The sequence below is a fragment of the Epinephelus moara genome, chromosome 20, assembly GCF_006386435.1.
Source record: "Epinephelus moara isolate mb chromosome 20, YSFRI_EMoa_1.0, whole genome shotgun sequence".
Lineage (NCBI taxonomy): Eukaryota > Metazoa > Chordata > Actinopteri > Perciformes > Serranidae > Epinephelus > Epinephelus moara.
This window is the reverse complement of record NC_065525.1, coordinates 25,395,912-25,413,926: the sequence shown is the minus strand read 5'-3', so window position 1 is coordinate 25,413,926 and position 18,015 is coordinate 25,395,912. Positions and strand designations below refer to the sequence as shown.

The following is an 18,015-nucleotide window of genomic DNA, read 5'->3' as shown; positions in this document are numbered from 1 at the left end:
TAACAGTGACCGTTTACGTTGGAAGTCTAAACGGTTTCTTTCTTGCTTCATTTGCTCACTTTAGCCTCTAATGTTACATAATAATGTTGTGTTTATTCTGTAACACTGCCATATGAATAATATTACTATTCATGTGGCTGTTTCTTTTCTTATAGACAAAATATGGCGATGGTGCATCAGTCCCCGCTAGCTCGCCGTGATCGTATAGTGGTTAGTACTCTGCGTTGTGGCCGCAGCAACCCCGGTTCGAATCCGGGTCACGGCAGAAACCTACACGATGGGGACAGTTCTTTTGGCATTGTGAGTTATTCAGCTATTATGATATTCCCAACGTCGACACACAGTTATAAATATTTTATGTGAAATGTGGTTTACTGTTATACAGACTGCCCTAAAATAACGGTTTCCTTTTGATAAGGATGTCGTCAACTCTGATGTGAGTCATAACCGGAAGTTCAATAATAGTTCAATTACACCACTGTTGATTTTCTTAGAGATCTCCCACCAACTCAGGACACCACAGAGGGTCCTCTTCATATTAATCATACAAGGTGGCCACTGATGGGCTTTGATGGCTGCTTAAAGCGCACTAACAATGCCTGGCCTGCAGGTGGCAGTAGAATACATTCAATAGTCGCCAGATATGACCTAAGTATATATATAACGTCTTGTCCCCCTTTCAGGATGGCTTACTCAAGTTTGACAAAACTATATACATTTAAAGAAAGCCACTAGAGTGCTATGATACCAGAGGCCAATGATTTTAGGTTCAGTCTGCTATGGTTTTGGATGAACCCTGCAATATGTACAGATATTTTCTACTCAGGTTTTGTTTATGGGGCTCATCACAGCTTTTACTATTTATAATTATTCAGTTGGATGCACTTTATCATCACAGCTTTTGGTTTAAAGGGATAAGGCACTGCAGTCATCACCCACTAGTTTTGCAACATAAATAAAACATGACACTATGTTTAATTGTAAGTCTGTGGAGGATATTTCACACACAGGACTCAATTTTAATATAGTTGGTCATTGGTTGCTGTGTGTCGGGGTAAATTGCGACATAAGAAAAAAGAATATTGGACATTAAAGCGCAGAGAGAACACCACACGCTCCCGTTGGCTCACTTTGACGTCAGTTTTCATTGGGACCCGCCCGCTTGCTCAAGTGGCAGCGGTGAATGGTGAGAGATAATCCTCGGCTCTACCACAGACACACAACAGGGCTGAGCTGCCTCTGGATCTGGATGCAGGCATCCTTGGATTCTGCCTTTTAGCACGGGCCCACTGCACGAGAACTTAACGGGACAACAATGGTGCAAGCCTCGGCGGCTGAATCTGTGGCTGCTGGTCGTTTAGGGGGCCGGGGATTGTGGTCAATGTGACATTCACTTGCACGCTTGGTGTTGAGTTTATTGTTCTGGTCCTAGACGCAGAGCAGCGATTCTCTGAGAAGATGTTGAGCCGATTCATGAGTGGCAGCATCAGGAATCTTGAGCGGGAATACAGCTGCACCGTCAGACTGCTGGATGATACGGAATATACGTGCACCATTCAGGTTAGTCACCTGTCGACCACAGTTTATCCACTCCACAGGGCAATGAATAACGATGCAATTGTGTCTGACCTGGCAGACAGAAATAGCGAGTGTGTGAGCAGAGGGACAACAAGCAAGTGCCTGCATGTCCCACTGCTGGTGCCTACCAAGAGACAATATAGACACTGAATAGAATCATGGCGAGTTATTTTATATTATAGGCTGATGTATTTCCCTCACGTAACCCATTATTGCCAGTGAGTGAATTTAGCTTTCAGAGAGCTTTGTAGGACAGACATGGCAGCTCCCTCAAGCTCTGGTTGATGGGATGTCAAAAGCAAATTACTGAAATTCATGACAGAAAGGCAGGATTATTTTTCCAATGTGTCAGTTTGTATCTTTGCTTGAGGCAGTGTTGCTTGTTGGTATTAATTATCATCAGTTAGTGTTGCTGCTCATGCAGTTTCCCTTGAACCTCTGACATCAATAATGCACACAGGGTATCCCTTTGCTGCCCTGGAGAACATGCCTACCAAGTTACACAGTGTGGCTCTTGCAGATCCGCACAACATATTTTTAATGTTATTGTTTAGTGACCACTGCATTACTGTGTAAATGTAAGACATTTTCCTTTATAAAATCGTCATTTACCACTGTGGAAAACAAACTATTGATATTGTCAGTGGAGACAGCTTGTAAAGATGAAAACAGAACAAGGCCCTGATATTAAAAACGTCTCTCTCTCTGCCTTTTGTCTCACCACTACAAGCATTGCTTTGATGATTTCGCAGTTTTCTATTCATGCTGATTTCATAAAAAGTAGGTGAGAGGGCCTGTCACATCAATTACAACACAAAATCGTTCCCTTTGTGGATGCTGTACAGTTGTAGGAAAGAGGTGTAAGGAAATCCTCAGAGAATTCTCCAACTAGTCAGCAACATGTGGACGCATTAAAGCCGCTCCACAGCATACAGGGGGCACATTCAACCTGCAATGGAACATTAAGAAGACATGCATGATTCTTGTCACTTGGATATCTGATATCAGAGGGAGGCTATACCACAGTCGCTCCTCTTTTCTCCCACAAGCAAGCGTGAAATAGATACTGCAATTACTGTAGGATCGTGACTGTGTGCCCAGGTTGTAAACAGACCTGCGTTTCTGCTTGGAGAGCTGGGCCAGAGATGGAGCTGGGCCAGATGGACTGTGAAGCCAGCAGGTGTGCTGTTTGCAGCAGAGTCGTGTGGTCTGGGTGGCTGACGTCAGCAGGCTGGAAGAAGGGGAGTGGAGTGAAAGAGGAGAGTGCTCCGGCTCTGCTGTGACTGTCTGGCATCCTGACTATCTTTCTGTCTAACCTGGCCGTGGGAGGCTGAGGGCTAATCCACCTGACTGGGCACACCGCTGAAGCGTATTCCTCTTTTAGTTCAAACTTTGCCCTATCTTCCCTGCAGGCTTCTGGCCTGCCAAAAAGCAAAATCACCCAGGATACCAGGGACACATAGACTAGGAAATGCAAAGTAAGAGGCATAACTAGGTCATATATTCTCAGTCTCACATGATCTCCCTCTTTCCCCCTTTCACTTTTTCACCTTCCTGTCCTCTTTCCACTGAGCTGAGAATTTATTCCTCCTGTACCTTTTTCCGTTACACTCTGATCGTTTCCCTAAACTGTTTTAATGGCTCCAAATTCAGATTTGCCCCTGACTTTTGTTAGCCTCTTCCTTTCTCCGACATTGAACCAGGTATCAACTTCCTCAATGACAGGGTCATCCCCATGGTGTCTGCACTTATAAAACCACCTTCAGCAGAAACCAGAAATTAGAAACACAAAATATGTGTGCACCATAGCTGAGCATTGAGAGCTTTCAGAAGAAGGGCAGAAAATGTGTCCCATCTTTTTAGAGCAGCGGCAGCTGTAATGCATGAACTTAAGTTTTGCTTTGATGAATTATGGATCTTTCCACTATGTTTGGAGGAGGAAAAAGTGAGCGCTCATCATTACGTAGCCCTGTAGATTTAGCTCTCATCTAGTCGCAGGTTGATGGAAGTGCCTGAAATCCTCTGTTGCCCTCAGGCCTCTTCTGCTCTGTGATTTTAATGCAGTGTTGCAGCAGAGAGTCAGACTTAAGCATCGCCTCACATTTGTGTCATGTCTGAATAACAGATTAACAGATCAACCAAATTTAAAAGAAAATACCATCTAGTTAATCAGAGACAAAACCAAGTGGTTCACCAACTAAGAATACAGCATACACCCTCATTGTTTTTGGTTCTGCTGCTGACGCAACTCAAACACTATTCTAATTTAGCTCTGTCAGATGCAATATTGATGAGTCTAAGACATCTAAATGCAGGTTGTTTGTCCCCAGTTTGCCTTAAAAGTTTCATCTCTCAGCTTGTGTATATAAAGAAGCCCCAAATATGCCACTGTTACACATTCAGTTGCCGATATTTCTTCTGGATCTCCATTCTTAAAGTGTCTGTAGCTTGTTGTCACAGTGAAACTATTGAAAAGGTATTGTTAGTTTTGTGTTGGGGGAAGAGGCAGAAAGAGAGCGAGAAAGACAGTGTCTACAGATACAGGGAAACCATTGTTTATCTCTGAAAGGATTGTTCGACTTTCTGAGCAGCTATTTTTTTATAGAAAGAGTAGGGTGTGTTTAAGCTTGCTTCCACCCGAGTCCTGTTGTGTCTGACAGTTTGCATTTTCCCATGTTTTTGCTTATTATTTCTTTAGATGCTTATAAAGATGACGCAGGATGTAGATTGCACTTATTTTCTCCTCCATTAGTGCAAATCTGATATGCATTTCGAAAACCCCCGGTGTTTTGTCGTTGTGCTTCTAATTAATTACGGATTTATTGAATGGCTGTCAGCACAGTGATCTGGCCCACTCCACATACAGAGTTAATTATAGCGTGCACCCTGTGAAACCTGTGATTTCCTTTGGTGTTCTAATAACTGTTTTGTTTGAGGGAACTACAACCACCAGCTTTCAGCTCACTTATCAACCCCAAAGTAAAAATATAAGAAAATGGGGTCTGTTCTAAGATAGCAAAAGAGTAAGTGCAGGACTTCTCACTCTTTCACCACTGCTGTGTCCAAAATCAGTGCTGGACAAGTTCTCCCGATGTGTGCTGAAATCTTGGTGAGGAGACTGCCGGGGGATGGGAGTCTGTGTGTGAGGGGTGCTTTACTTTGAAGCACGGTGCCAGGGTCTCAGCTGTTGCTACGGTGACTCCACAGTTACCCTGACAAAATGTGAGATCACTCACTGGTCAGGATTCCACCTTCCAAAGGCCCTGACAAAGACTCGGCCGTTAGCGCTCACAGGAAGGTAATTTATTTCCTGAATGCCATTGGAGGGAAGTGGTGGTGAGGTGACTAATGCCAGGCCCACGCCAACCAAGACGATCTTCTCGGGACTGTCCTACTGTTCCCCTGACACACATTCAGCCTTGTACCTCCTGTGATGTCATTATCATCGTAGATTTTCTGTGCCTGCTGTTGAAACTCACATGTGTGTTGTGTTGGAAAATTGGCAAGTGCATATAGGGCAGGGTATCATTTCAGCATTTAGATACTAGTGCAGATACGATATCCAAGTTTTGTTACTAAAAGACCCTTTTTAAGAAGTCACAGTATGAAAAGCACAGGTGTAAATAGAATTAATGATGGCTGAATTCCATTTAGCTGCTTCAGTTTCAGGGTCCTGGTAATGTGCCTGCAGGCTCACTGTCACACTGTCATGGTTTACTGGGACACTTAAGTAGAACAGAGTTAATGTTATTAGTAACACCTGCGCTTTTCCCAGTATGGCATGTTAAAATGTCTGCTGTGAAATAGGCCTGTACCAAAATGATACTTCTTTGATACCTTAGGGCCATCACACATGCTGCGTTTTTATCCGCTTGGAAGACACGTGGTTGGGTGCTGGGTGCTACTCTCGTGCTTGCTCTGTGTCAACTTTCAAGGAATTAGAGGCAGGTTGTGTCTGAGGTTGCCAAGCGACCATAACTAACTCCATATTATAGCCTATTCACCAGAAATCCTGGGTGCAGAGCTGGGGTCTTATTTATAAAACAATGCGTAGGATCCATACTAAAAATTTACGTACAGACAAAAGCCATAAATGGTGTGCACCAAAAAAATATTTGACAATTTCTACATTTGGGCTTCCACCTCACCATTTGCATCGCCAATTTCCTGTCTCAGAAATGTTCGTAAGCAAAGTTTCTCCCATCAAGTCTGTTTGTATAGATCACAACTTTAACGTGGGAAGTGGCATATGCCTCTTTCAGGCCTAGTTTTGTGTGTGTGCAGTGTTTATAAAGCTTGCTATATATATTCAAGTTTGTTTTAGGGCTAAAATGTTGTCTGTGTGACAGATGTAAAGCTCTGGGTCGCCCTGCACTAAAATAATCAACTTGTTCTCCATATTCATCATCGACTTGTGTTTACAGGAGAAAGGGAAGATTTTTAGCAGGTGTGATTGGTTGTTTGTTGTCACATGACATGCGGAGTGTGTTGTGTTACAGAATTTGAACTTTGTTTATATCAGGGTGAAACTGTCTCGTCCTTTATAAAAGGCGCATAGGAACGCTTGTGTGCGGCAGCAGCGTTGCTCTTGCTATTAAGCGCACCTTCCAGCATCTACGTTGAATACAATGGATTATAGGGCACAAAAAACGCGGCATGTGTACTCAGGGCTACGGCTACATCTCAGCCGCTTTCAGTTGCTACATAAAAAAAGAATAGTTTTGCTACCCAGCTCTAAGTGCAATTTATTTTAACTGTTTTTATTTTCGGTGGTTTGCTTGTACTCAACATCTTCATCAGTGAATGCTCAGAGCAAAAGTGTTTTATTTATAGTTATTACAGTTTTAGCTGCAGTGTCCATGTGACACTAAAAACATCCCTTGTGACTGCAGGTCCTTGCTGACTTTACACTGTCAGGACCTTCAGAGGTGTCGTGCACCAGGTCTGATAGGCATGCAGTGTGCCAGGTTTGGAAGAATGCACACCTCTGTGTGTGTCTGTGTGCAGGTGTGTGTTCAGTGCTCATGGCGGCAGACACACTGTTGCTATGCTTCATATGAATGATTAAAATGTGTGCTAGGCCTGAATGTTTCATGAGGAGTAACCTCAGGAGAACGTCACTTGTGTTTACCAGCATCACTGCGCACCAGCATCACGATTGGCTGAACCTGTGGCGCATGGCTGCTTGCGATTAAGGATTACATCACTGAAGCGTCTATCTAGACAGCAGGGCAGGGCAGCCCCGGCTTGCAGCCCTCTCCAATCTCTCGTGGGGATTTGACATGTGGGAGCAACCACTTGCCAGCTATACTTTATCAGTCACGTCTTGATGATAATGAAAGAGCTGGTGCATCATGTCAAGGTTGCGAAGGGCTGCTGCTCTGTTGATGCCTTTGGATGTGGTCCTTAATCTTCACCCTTGTGTGTCATTGCTGTCTCACACACAGCTCTGATATACCAGCGGGGTATTACTGGGAAATTATACTTTACATTAGCTTATTGGGATTCATGACAGAGCTTAGCTGAAGATGAGATGCAACATGACTCTTTGGCCATGCTCTCATTAAAACACAAGCTCATACACATAAACACGTTCTCAATTTGTTGCACTATTACATCAAGATGCTTGCAAAGGCCACTAAATGCGGTTGCAGAGCTTGTTTGGATTTGCCTCACCAAATGGCCCTCTCATATTCCCCAGTGTCTCTTTGTGTGTGTGTCTGTGTATGTGTGTGTGTGGGCTGGATGGAGAGCAGGCAAGCAGTCTGTCAGTGTGTCGGTAGCAGTCTGCTGAGCCCTCCATTGTGCTGTTTGGGATGTATTGTGTGACAAAGGGAAACAGAGAGGGGCCTGAGGTTATGCTCCACCTGGAAACATGAATATTAAACGTCCTGCTGGAGTGATATATTCCTGTGGTGACTGGTCTGCTAATAAGAGAAGTGGACAAGAGCAGAGCACTGTTGATGATCCTTCCTCCCCTATCAGGCCAAGGTTCACTTTAACAGGAAATAGCCTACAGCCGTAGTAATGCAAACAGATTGCACAGCTTGTTGGTGATATTTATATACTTCAGTGGCCTCATAAATGAGTTAACACGGTGCAGTGCAACTCTTGGTGTGGATTGCGAAAGGGAAAGTCTCGGAGAGCATGTTTAAACGGGGGGAAAAACTGTGTCATGTTAAGCTTTGATCAATTACAGATAATAAAGGGTGTTTGTAACCTGCAGTTATGATGCACAGGAGTGATGCAACACCTCAAGCCAGAGAGTTAATCAGATAAGGGCTTTCTTCAAACGCTGACCTCAAAAGTTTGGGAGCACAATTTGGTATCAAACAGAATTTTAATTGCAATGTTATATCAGGCTCAGCGTTTACTGTAAGCAGGACAGCGTAACAGCCTTCGTTGATATTGGGTTATGTTTTTTAATGAGACACATTTTGTGCTGAGCAATTTCTGTTGTGTAACAGCCCTAATGTTTTTGTTTTGGGACCATAGCATGCTCAGTCGCAGCTTTGCAGACAGCTGCTAATGGAAGGCACAGAAATTTGATTTTGTGATATGACTGTAATGCATTTTCTGCCGTATTTACTCAATGGTATTCAAACATACACATTTAGAACAAGGAGGAGTTGCTTTTGCTGATGTCTTTGTAGCATCATTTTAGTTTAGGGATTTTATGCAGCGAAAAATATGTTGTTTGGGAAGATTTTCCTCCAAAGGGTTACCAGCATTTAATCTGATTGAATACTATTTACTCTATTTTTACTGCTGTGTTACTGAAAAGCTTTAATAGACAATTTTAGTGTGCTGTTATCCAGAGTCAGACTTTACTCTTTGTCCTCTCCTCTGTACTCCATCCTCATCGCTCTAGTCCTGTTTGTCTTTGGGCCACAGGGCTCTCCGCTGTATAAGAGAATCCAGCCTTTGTCTAGCTCTGTACTTCAAGGCCCTGTGCCTCTGCAGACTAATGAGGAAACACAGGCATATGCTCGTTCTGCCGCACTCACAGTGAAAAACAGCTCAACGGCACTTTTTGTTTGACAACAGCAGGCTGGAAATATAGTGTTTTTTGTGCAGTTGGATTCTTATTCTATTCCACAGACCACAGAGCATGCGTATGTTTTGTCTGTCAGCCCAACAATGTCGTTACTTGTGAATAATCCCTGGTCGCCCTCACCAACACAAAAGTTGCTTTGTGATGGAAATTGGTAATAATGTGGGTGTCATCAGCTCTCAGGACAGGTGCCGAGCTGAAATCAGATGTGGTGTGACAGCCGTGACGCTCCTCTGTCGGCCGATCAGCCAACAGAGCAAAGTCAGAGAAGTGCTGATAAAGACTGAGGTACGGAAGATTAATTTAATCTTCAACTCTCAGTTCAGTCTTTATTGCGTCACTTAAGTTTGATGTCCTACAAGGGAGTATTTTTTTTTTTCTAGAGGAAAAGTGAGCCATTTTTATGTGACATATTTCTCTTTTCTCCCTTTTGTCCCCCCTGCTATTTCTCTCTTTCAACCTGCCCTCGTCTGCTCCATGGGTCACCTCTTTCTCTCCGTCTGTACCGTCGGGCTTGTGGTTCTGCGGCACACAGCCTCACTGCAGGGTTTTTTGAGCTAATGATTGCCGTCCCTCCCCTCCTTCTTCCATCTCCCTTCTCCACCATCCATGCCTCAGTGTCTCGTGTCTTATTTGTCTCTTCACCAGATTTACCCACTCAGCGTGCTCTGTGGGATCTCGCCTCTGTAATGTTTTCAGTGTGGTCATTGCTGTTAAAGGAACAGATCATTTGCTATTGTTATCGTTTGTATGTCAGGATATCCAAATGTTTTAAAGTATGGTGACAACTAGTTTCTTTCTGTCTTTAAGCTGTCCCATTATACACGCTCATACCAGTCTTATTCCAAGAGTGACTGTGTTCATATAAACTGGATTTGTGGTTCAGTTTTAAAAAGGCAGCTCGATTCATGGATCCTCATAGATTTAGCTTCAGAAGATTGAGATATAAGGCAATATCTGAGTCAAGTTTTTTGCTCTCAGGTGACACAGAGTAGTGTGGATATAGAAATCCAACTTTTATATCTGGTCCTAAATCTGATACATATCCGATCACAGGCCATGCGAGCACTGTGAGAGCAATCATAACAGAATTCATGTGTGTTTTTTCCACACATTCATGTTTATTCACGTCTTGTTTAACTGTGCAGGTGCAGGTCCCTCACCGTACAGTGTTGTAGCGTTCCATTGTAACCACAGACGGCTCCTGTAGCTGTGCTGCTGCTGCAGTAGGTACTTTCTGATGGGGACAGCTTGTTTACATGTCATGACAGCACTGTTGTGAGGTGCCGACAGAGATATTGGAACGCAGCCCTGGACATCCTAAAGTTTTGGATAAACCTTGTCCATACTACTGACTCCTCACACACACACTCTCTCCACAGAACTAGCTGCTGATGGAGCTATGGCCTCTGCGTTTATTCTCACGCTCATGTCATTGTTCCAATGGCTCATAATCCCAAAGCCTAAATAGTCTGAAAAATTTCCCACCTCACCACAGCCTAGTATCCCGAAAACAAAGGTCCGATGATGTTATTATGCATAATGATAAACCAGTGCTTCTGTTTGGGAGTGTTGGCGGAGAAACAGCCTCTCACAACAGCAGGCAGTCCCCTCCTCAGTGTATGAGGAATCATCATTTGACCTCCACAGCAAATCATGTGGGAGATACAGCTTGCAGGACTAAGTCATTTTTTTCCCCAAATGCCTTTTTTTGCAAATGTGACATTTTTTATTGTTGTGTTAAGTTTGGGATGTTATTGGTCACATGTGAAGTGTTTCAGGGCAGAGATCTGTTGACACTGATATCAGATATAGGTCACTTTTAACATGAACTTGAACAGTTTAGACCAGGGATTTACACTGGAAATGTTTTGTATGTAAGCCCCAAATGTCCTCACATCCTAGAAACGTCCCTGCCTACCCCTGACCTGTGAGGGCTGCTGTGACTGGCCCCTGGCCTCCTTTCATTTTGCGGAAGTAGCCCCCGGGCAAATCAAGTTGAGTGTCCCTGGTCAAGACAGACAGATCTGATCTGGGGGAAAAATTGTAATTGAGCATTAAGCCCAGCAATGTGAACATAGCCTCACTTATGGTGTATTAATTTGATTGGAATGATGATGACTTTGTGTTGGCTGTATAATATCAGACATAATGTATTCAGTAAGAGATAAAAAAATCCTGTCAGGTCCTATGGGCTTTATGTGAAGCAGGTGGTTGGAATTATTGTTTGGAAACAGCGTATTTCCTCCTTATATAAGCACTGTATAAGTGCAGCCTCAGTTTCCACTTTATACATTGTTGTGTTTAAAAAATACAGTTAACTTCACCAGACAGTGAGTCATGTATGAATAAAACATAAACATAAAACATGCAAAAAGGGTTGAGAAGTTCAGCAGCAGACTAAATGCTGCACATAAGATCCATGTTATGAGCAATATTTAATGCAATGTGATGTTTGCTACCACATGCAGCAGCTTCTCGCCTCTCAGAGATGAGCGGGTTCCCAATATCTGATGCACAATATTCGTTTGCCAAGAGTTGGGCAATAAACAGAAAGCATAATGTCAGCAAAATCCCTTCAGTGATCATGGGAGAGGTTATTTAAGTTACAGCTTGGTGCAGTGGTGATTTGCATGAAGGAGTCTCAGAATGCACAACCTGTCCACTGCAGCTGGAGGACAAAGGAAGTTTCCGCTCCTGGACAAGAATATAAAACTACTGAGAGCATTTGATAGTAGAACTTGGAAAACTGCAAGGGATTAACAGATCCAACTATTTCTCTGTCGATACTTGACTCTTTAAAATCTCCTCTCTGCTTGGAACTGAGTGTAAGATTATTTTTATTGCTGTGGCACCAAAAAACACCAGCTGTGACTGAATGAGTGTAACTGATAGTGGAAACTCTGAATTTTATAATGACATCGTTAAAGAAATTGTATATAATGTGGATCGGTCATGCCATGGCAGATCCTAATTATAGTGACAGTTCGATATGGTGAATCAGATTGGTGCATCAGTGCCTAGTGTAAACAAGTATAAGTGGTCCAACAAACTCAGGCGTCTGAACTGAAATGCTGACGTTAACGATAGAATTAAATTTAAGCACTGAGAATTCTCGCTGGTATCTAATGTGGGCCTTGTTTTGCGGGCACACTTAGCAACTTAGTGCCAAATTAGGATTGCTTTAACACCAGTGCATGAGTAAAACAATAACATTCATAATAACCTTCACAATATTTTTTAGTTACAATGATATAAAGGAGGAATAACAGCAGTACTACTACTATATAAAGTCTTAAGGATGGAGTGAAAGTTCTCCGTGAAGCAACAGCAGCCGGCAGGTTGGTGCTGTTTGCCAGGAGGAAGATGGCTGATTTTGAGCATCATAGTAAAAGTGCTCACCAAGGAAAGCCATCTGCACTCTTACAAACGAGTGTCTAGCTCTAAGAGAAATACAAGATCCTGTCATCTTCATGTGGATGTGGCCAAGAGCTTATGAAGAGCACCACTTGAGCAGCACTGAGAGTGCACGACTGTTTTCTGCGGGTCTCACTCCTGCTCTCCTTGACTGTCTTTTATCTCTCTGTTCAAAGGAGTGACAATGCGTGCCGTCTCTCAGGTGTGCCTCAGCACAGTTGAACAAATCCGCTTATGAAAACGAGAAAGGCGGAGAGCGGAGGTAGCTTGAAGAGAGCCGTGTGTATTGGTGCAACAAGACGTTGAGACCAGGGCGGGCTGGTTGTTTTTGTTATTTATAGTTGAAAAATCACCCTTTCAATGTTTAATTTATCAAAGTCTAATTTGCCACCCACTCTGGACAATTTTCCTCCAGAGAGGGAGTTATGTTTTCCGCTGGGTCGATAGATGACAGGCTGAGTTGCTTTATGAGAGTCATTATTTGTGTGTGTTAGCACTGTATGCTCGCACAGTGTGTGTCTGTGTGCGTTTAGTATATTTGCATCATGCCATATCATCCATCAGTCAATGCGTTTTTCCATCTTAGAATCAAATAAAAAGACCTGGGTGGCTCCCGTTGTTCCACGTGTGTCTGGGCCTGCAGATTACACTAACAGCTATTCACGCATGCAATCAGTCTCCTTTTCCTTTGTGTGTGTGTCAGCGCAGCAGTCAGAAGAGATGAGTGTCTCTGGAGAGGAGATAGATGAACACACACAGGAGACAAAGAGGCTGGCCAGTGAAAATACACAACAAGCCGCAGACACAAAGCCAGCTGTCCACTGCAGGTTCTGGGTCAAATCAGCAAATGTGTTTTGTTTAGAAATAGTAACAGTAGTGTTTGCCAATGGATGATTATTCTGTCCAGTTTATAAAATATACTTTAATGTAATGCATGAGAATGAAGGTTGGCAGGCAGCTACGTGTGCTCCTGTCTTCAGGGATTGTAGATTTTCACTTGGTCCTTTCTGACATGTTCTTCATAGCTCAGCTGATTTACCATACATTTCTGCTTCAGCTGTATTTGTATCTATTTGATTTTTTTCTACATTCAACATATATGAAGATATGTTTTATTTGCAGACAGATCAGTAATTTTAAGACTTTTAGTTTTCTGAATATTTGATCTCAAATATGAGAATCTTATCCTTTTCTGTCTTTCTGTCTTGGATCCTAAGTTTTGCCCTGAGACTGTTGGTCAGACAAGGCAAGTAATTGCAAGATGTCACCGTGGGCTATTGGAAGTTGTAATGTCCAGAGGGTGGGTAATGAGAGATGAGACATAAGTCGGGCAGTTTTCAGCTGTTGCACCTATTATAGCATGACAGTTAGCCACTTTGTTAGCATGTGGGTTGCAGTAACATTAGCCATAATGATGATTTATAAGGTCGTTATTGTGTGTTCTATATTTTATTCTGTACCGTGCAGTGTGTACTTACTTTTTTTTATTGTGTAAGACACCTGCACTGGTGCCCTGGTCACTTTACAAGGTAGCCACTGTGTTTTTTATATTGTATTTTGTACTATGCAGTGTGTACATACTGCTTCAATTTTGTTAGGCACATGGATTTACTGTAGTCTGCATTGCACCTTGAACTTTATTTTTATTTATTGTGTCTACTTGTTATGTGTAGGACTACAGATGGAAATTTCATGTCATTGCACACTGTCATCTTATAAATCAAACAAACTAAACTAAACTAAACTAAATCAAATAGCTAGAAAAAAACAATACTTTGCGAGACAGATAAGCTGTTTTCAGGTGATTTGCCAAGCTCATTGTAGATTTGCGTTAAGTTGAGTATTAGAATACTGATTTAGATGTCGATTACCTTACTAATGGGCCAAACTTAAAGATATACCGCACAGGATTGTTCGACAAAATAATGCTTAGACTCGTACATAAATAATCTCTCTCATTTCTCGTCTTATTTTCTGTGTTCAGGACGTTTATGGGCATGTACCCCACAGTCCTCAGATGAGGTTGGGGCTTTATAAAAAAGGTAGCGACCAGGTGCCAGAGTGTAAGCAGCAGGCGACCAAGAGACACAGTGCTAAAGAAACACAAATATAGCGAGATGAAATGCCAAACGAGAGTAAATCTGGATTTGGCTGGCTAGCATGTTCACAAACAGTAACCAACAATTCTGCATAGTATACCTTTAAAAATGTGTTAGTTAGTTGCAGCCCTAGCTCTCGATAAGAGATTGTCTAGTCGTCACATAACAGCATTACAAGGAAAAATCATAGATCATTCATACCTTTATCACATTACTTCTCTGAGTTACTCATGTGGAACGTTTTTCTAATCTATTCAGTCTCTGATTGGCTGGCCAACCTGGAAACCAGCCAGGCCGGCCTCAATGACCAGGACACGCACTGCCTGTCACAAGATATTTCCCAGGTGTCTTCCTCCCTCAGCCACAACAGCTGCTAAAAATCAGTTAAGGAAAAACATTCTCATTATTCCTGGTTCATTAGGTTGTATGTCTGGATGTATTAGACAACAAGCCAAGATAGAGACTTGTTATCTGGGTATCTCATCGCCTCTCCTCAGTGCCCTCTGTCTCCATTTGCCTGCAAGCCTCACTGACTCCACTGGAGATTGAGTACATAGCGGACTTAATCACACACACATCTTTTCATTTTGTTTAGAAAATTCCATTTTGTGCCCTATAATGTTTGTAATTGCAACAGGAGACCTTTCCCACATCTAGAGCGAGAAAATCACATTAGGAACGGCGTAAGTGCTGAACAACTGCATTGCTGTGACGAGGAAAATGGGTTTTCAGGCCAAGTAGTGACATGGGTTTAGGATTTAACAGTTGTGCATATGATTGTCACGATGATTGTGTCTCTGGGGGTGTTCGTGTCATCATGACTGACTGGATAGAGCATCTGATATCTTCAGAGCCATCAGATGCACTCCTCTGCTCTGTGTTGGAAGAGATGACTTGCTGCTTTAGTGTCCCGTCTTGTACTTTGTCCATTTCACAGGGAGCTTTCAGTAACTACAGTCTAATGCCAGTATTTTATGTAAGATTCATCTTTGGAATAAGTAGATACAAAAAGGCATAGGATTTACACGATGTGCATTAACTTTACTTTAACATCCCAACAGGCTGTCCACTAGTGTGGAAAGTCAGTTTTGTGAAAGCCTATGAGAAGTGAAAGCCTGTGGCATTTACAACTCGACAGAATCCATAAAATCCTGTCAGAACTGTGGAAAAGTAGGTACAAAATCCTGTGCATGTAAGTCTCAGAGCCCACAGCCAGGCTAGTGTCTCTGTGAGCCCCCACTTAGTCACAGGAGTGCTGTCAGCTAAATGCTAATGCTAGCATAAAAAACACAATGATACTGCTAACGTGGAAGTTTTAGTAGGTATGATGCTTACCTTGTTCACCACCATAGCTTAGCATTTTAGCATGCTAATGTTTGCTGATTAAAACTAAACACAGAGTACAGCCAAGGTTGATGAATGCCTTTGTAGGATGGGAATTGGAAATTGATTGTAGCTATTTATGCTGTGATACATTATATTGGATAAGTGGTGTGCAGTTTGTGGTCATAAACCAAAGGATTGGTCAAATTGAACGTAATGCTGCTTAGTCAGGGGATCCCTAAAGGTTCTCGAGTGCATCATGTGGGAACTATGAATGTTTGTTTTGCTTCTGTGCCAGTCCATCCTGTAGATGTTGAGATATTTCCCCAGGGTGTAATTGAAAACTTAGACCTGCTGGTGGTGCCAGATGAGAAGTCGGGGAATCAAGAAGTCAATATGGTTCATCCTCTGGGGGCCATGAATGTCAGTACAGACTTTCATTTCAATCAATGTAAAAGTTGTTGTGCTATATTAGTCTGGACCAAAGTGGTGGAGAGATCAACTATCAGAGCGGCACTGCTGTCCCTAGAGCCGTGCTGCTATCATGGCCAAAAATAACAACAGCATCTTAAGAGTGTCCATTTTTGTGGCATGCACATAGTCTGTATATTACGCTCCCCAATGCCTGAACTTGTTATAAAAAAAAAAAAAAAATGAAGAGGACTTGGGTGCCACATGACAAAACATTGAGATGATGCTTTAAAAAATAACTTGGCTGCATTTGTGGCTTCAAAATTACCTCTCAAGCAGCAGCAATTGATGAAAAAAATGATAGAGAACTGTCTTATTTTTCTCTTTGTGTGCTGTGTGCTTATGATATGAGCTGCGAAAGTCCTGAAAATCTGCAGAATTTGTACAAAGGAAAGACCCCAGGAAATAATTTCAGCCTTTGGTCGCAGCTCTGTGTCTTTGTTTTGGCTGAGTACACAGACAGAGGTGTACCATATGGCAGCAGAATAGCAGTCTGGAGGGGTTTGTTTCAACAGTGGTGCTTCCCTCTCAATAAATGGTGTTCATGGAGCTCTCCACCGTCCCCAGGGTGGGAGACAGGTGCCGCTAAGGGGGAATAAAGGGCTGTTTGCACAGCTACCCAGCACGTCAGTCTCCCAACTCATTTGGAAGGGAAGAGTGATTGTTTGCCCCGGGCCTCTTTGGCTGCACATACAGAGCAAGAGGGGAGGAGCAGCTTCAATAGAGTATCATATCATATAAAGTGGTAAGAGAACAGTACAAAAACATTCACACATATTCTCAGTTGTTTCTGTTTGTATAATATTTTGTAAATATATTAGAGTAGATAAAATATTCAGCTTTTGTTCTCTTTTATTGGGAGTATTGTTTTATCATTTGCAGTGGTTTGCCTAAAGGTGGTATCCTCTTTATAAGGCAAAACTGCAAATCTAGACTGCAAACAGAGCTGGTTTTCCCAAAATCATAACTATCCATCTATCATTTGAGCTGTCCTAATTGGAATGCATTGAAGTGTGGAGCAGTCCAATCAAATACAGAGATCAATTAGGTGTCCTGTGGGACGTGGTTATTTTGATGCTGATCACGCTGTGGTCCAGTTTGTGGTGAGCTCAGCTATTTTTAGCTCAAGTCACTCCTCAGTGCAGGTACAGAGAATAAACTCTACAGAGGAGCTGGCCCAGCCACCTCCGCCCACATGCTGCCTCAAGCACAATGCAAAGCTAATGAATCATGAACACATTCTGTGACGATCATTATCTGATCTGTCGGTGCCCTGCGTACAAACGCTCTTGGAAGATTCACTGATGTATCTTGGATTGATTGTGTTGCTCATACTGTGCTACAGTTTTATCGCCTTTCAAGTCAAAGGAGTCTTATAAGTTTGCCACTGCATCATATGAAGCGTCATTCTCTGATGGAAGGCTCACAACAAGGCACAAAGCAGAGACAAACAATCCATAAACAAATTAAGAGACAAATTTGTCACTTTGACAGCACAAACACGACAAAGAAATGTGATGCAATTACAGATTTAACATTCTGATATTATTGGAGATAGATATTAGTGTGTTTACCAGTTTTATTGTCCCTTGGAAATGTCAAAATGACTGTTCGACTTGAAGCAATGTCAGTCGACTTAAGGTTCTCTGACTTGAGCAGGTAGCCCTAGTTGTTTGTTTGCAATCATGGCAGTTCATTTATTTGTAAATGTTTCTTTTTTTTGCTCATGGTTTTTTTTGCAGTTTTTTCTGAATATGACCTATGTGTTGTCAAAGTGGACTTGAGGACTTTTTCTTCATTTGCCTATATTCTGGTATTTTCGATTTCAGCTTTGTCAGTGTGCAGTGTTGTGCAGACTGTAATGTGGCACTGAATATGTTTGTAGACTTGTGGAAAAAGAACAAGAAACATTGATAAATATGTTTGGGTATTTTCAAGGCAAGCCGAGGGTAACCAGTTGTCTCAGGTCAGCCCAAATCAAAATGTTACCTGGATGCTGAGGTAATTTACTAATACCTGAGGAAAGCTGTGCGCTCTGTGAGTCTCAGTGGCTCACACAGGTAGACGTGCGGT

General features: G+C 42.5%; 1 protein-coding gene and 1 non-coding gene across 4 annotated transcripts in view; both read left to right on the top strand.

Moving 5' to 3' along the window:
• Nucleotides 1-193: 193 nt before the first annotated feature.
• trnah-gug (transfer RNA histidin (anticodon GUG)) lies at nt 194-265 on the top strand. The gene has a single exon. It is a non-coding gene; the product is annotated as a tRNA-His (tRNA).
• A 940-nt stretch (nt 266-1,205) lies between these two features.
• LOC126407800 (FERM domain-containing protein 5) overlaps nt 1,206-18,015 on the top strand; it is an 87,186-nt gene continuing 70,376 nt past the window's right edge. For all 3 annotated transcript variants that reach the window (XM_050073019.1, XM_050073020.1, XM_050073018.1), the window contains exon 1: nt 1,206-1,560. In XM_050073019.1, the coding sequence (XP_049928976.1) occupies nt 1,459-1,560 (102 nt within the window). In that variant the 5' untranslated portion in view covers nt 1,206-1,458. The remainder of the gene's footprint in view (nt 1,561-18,015) is intronic.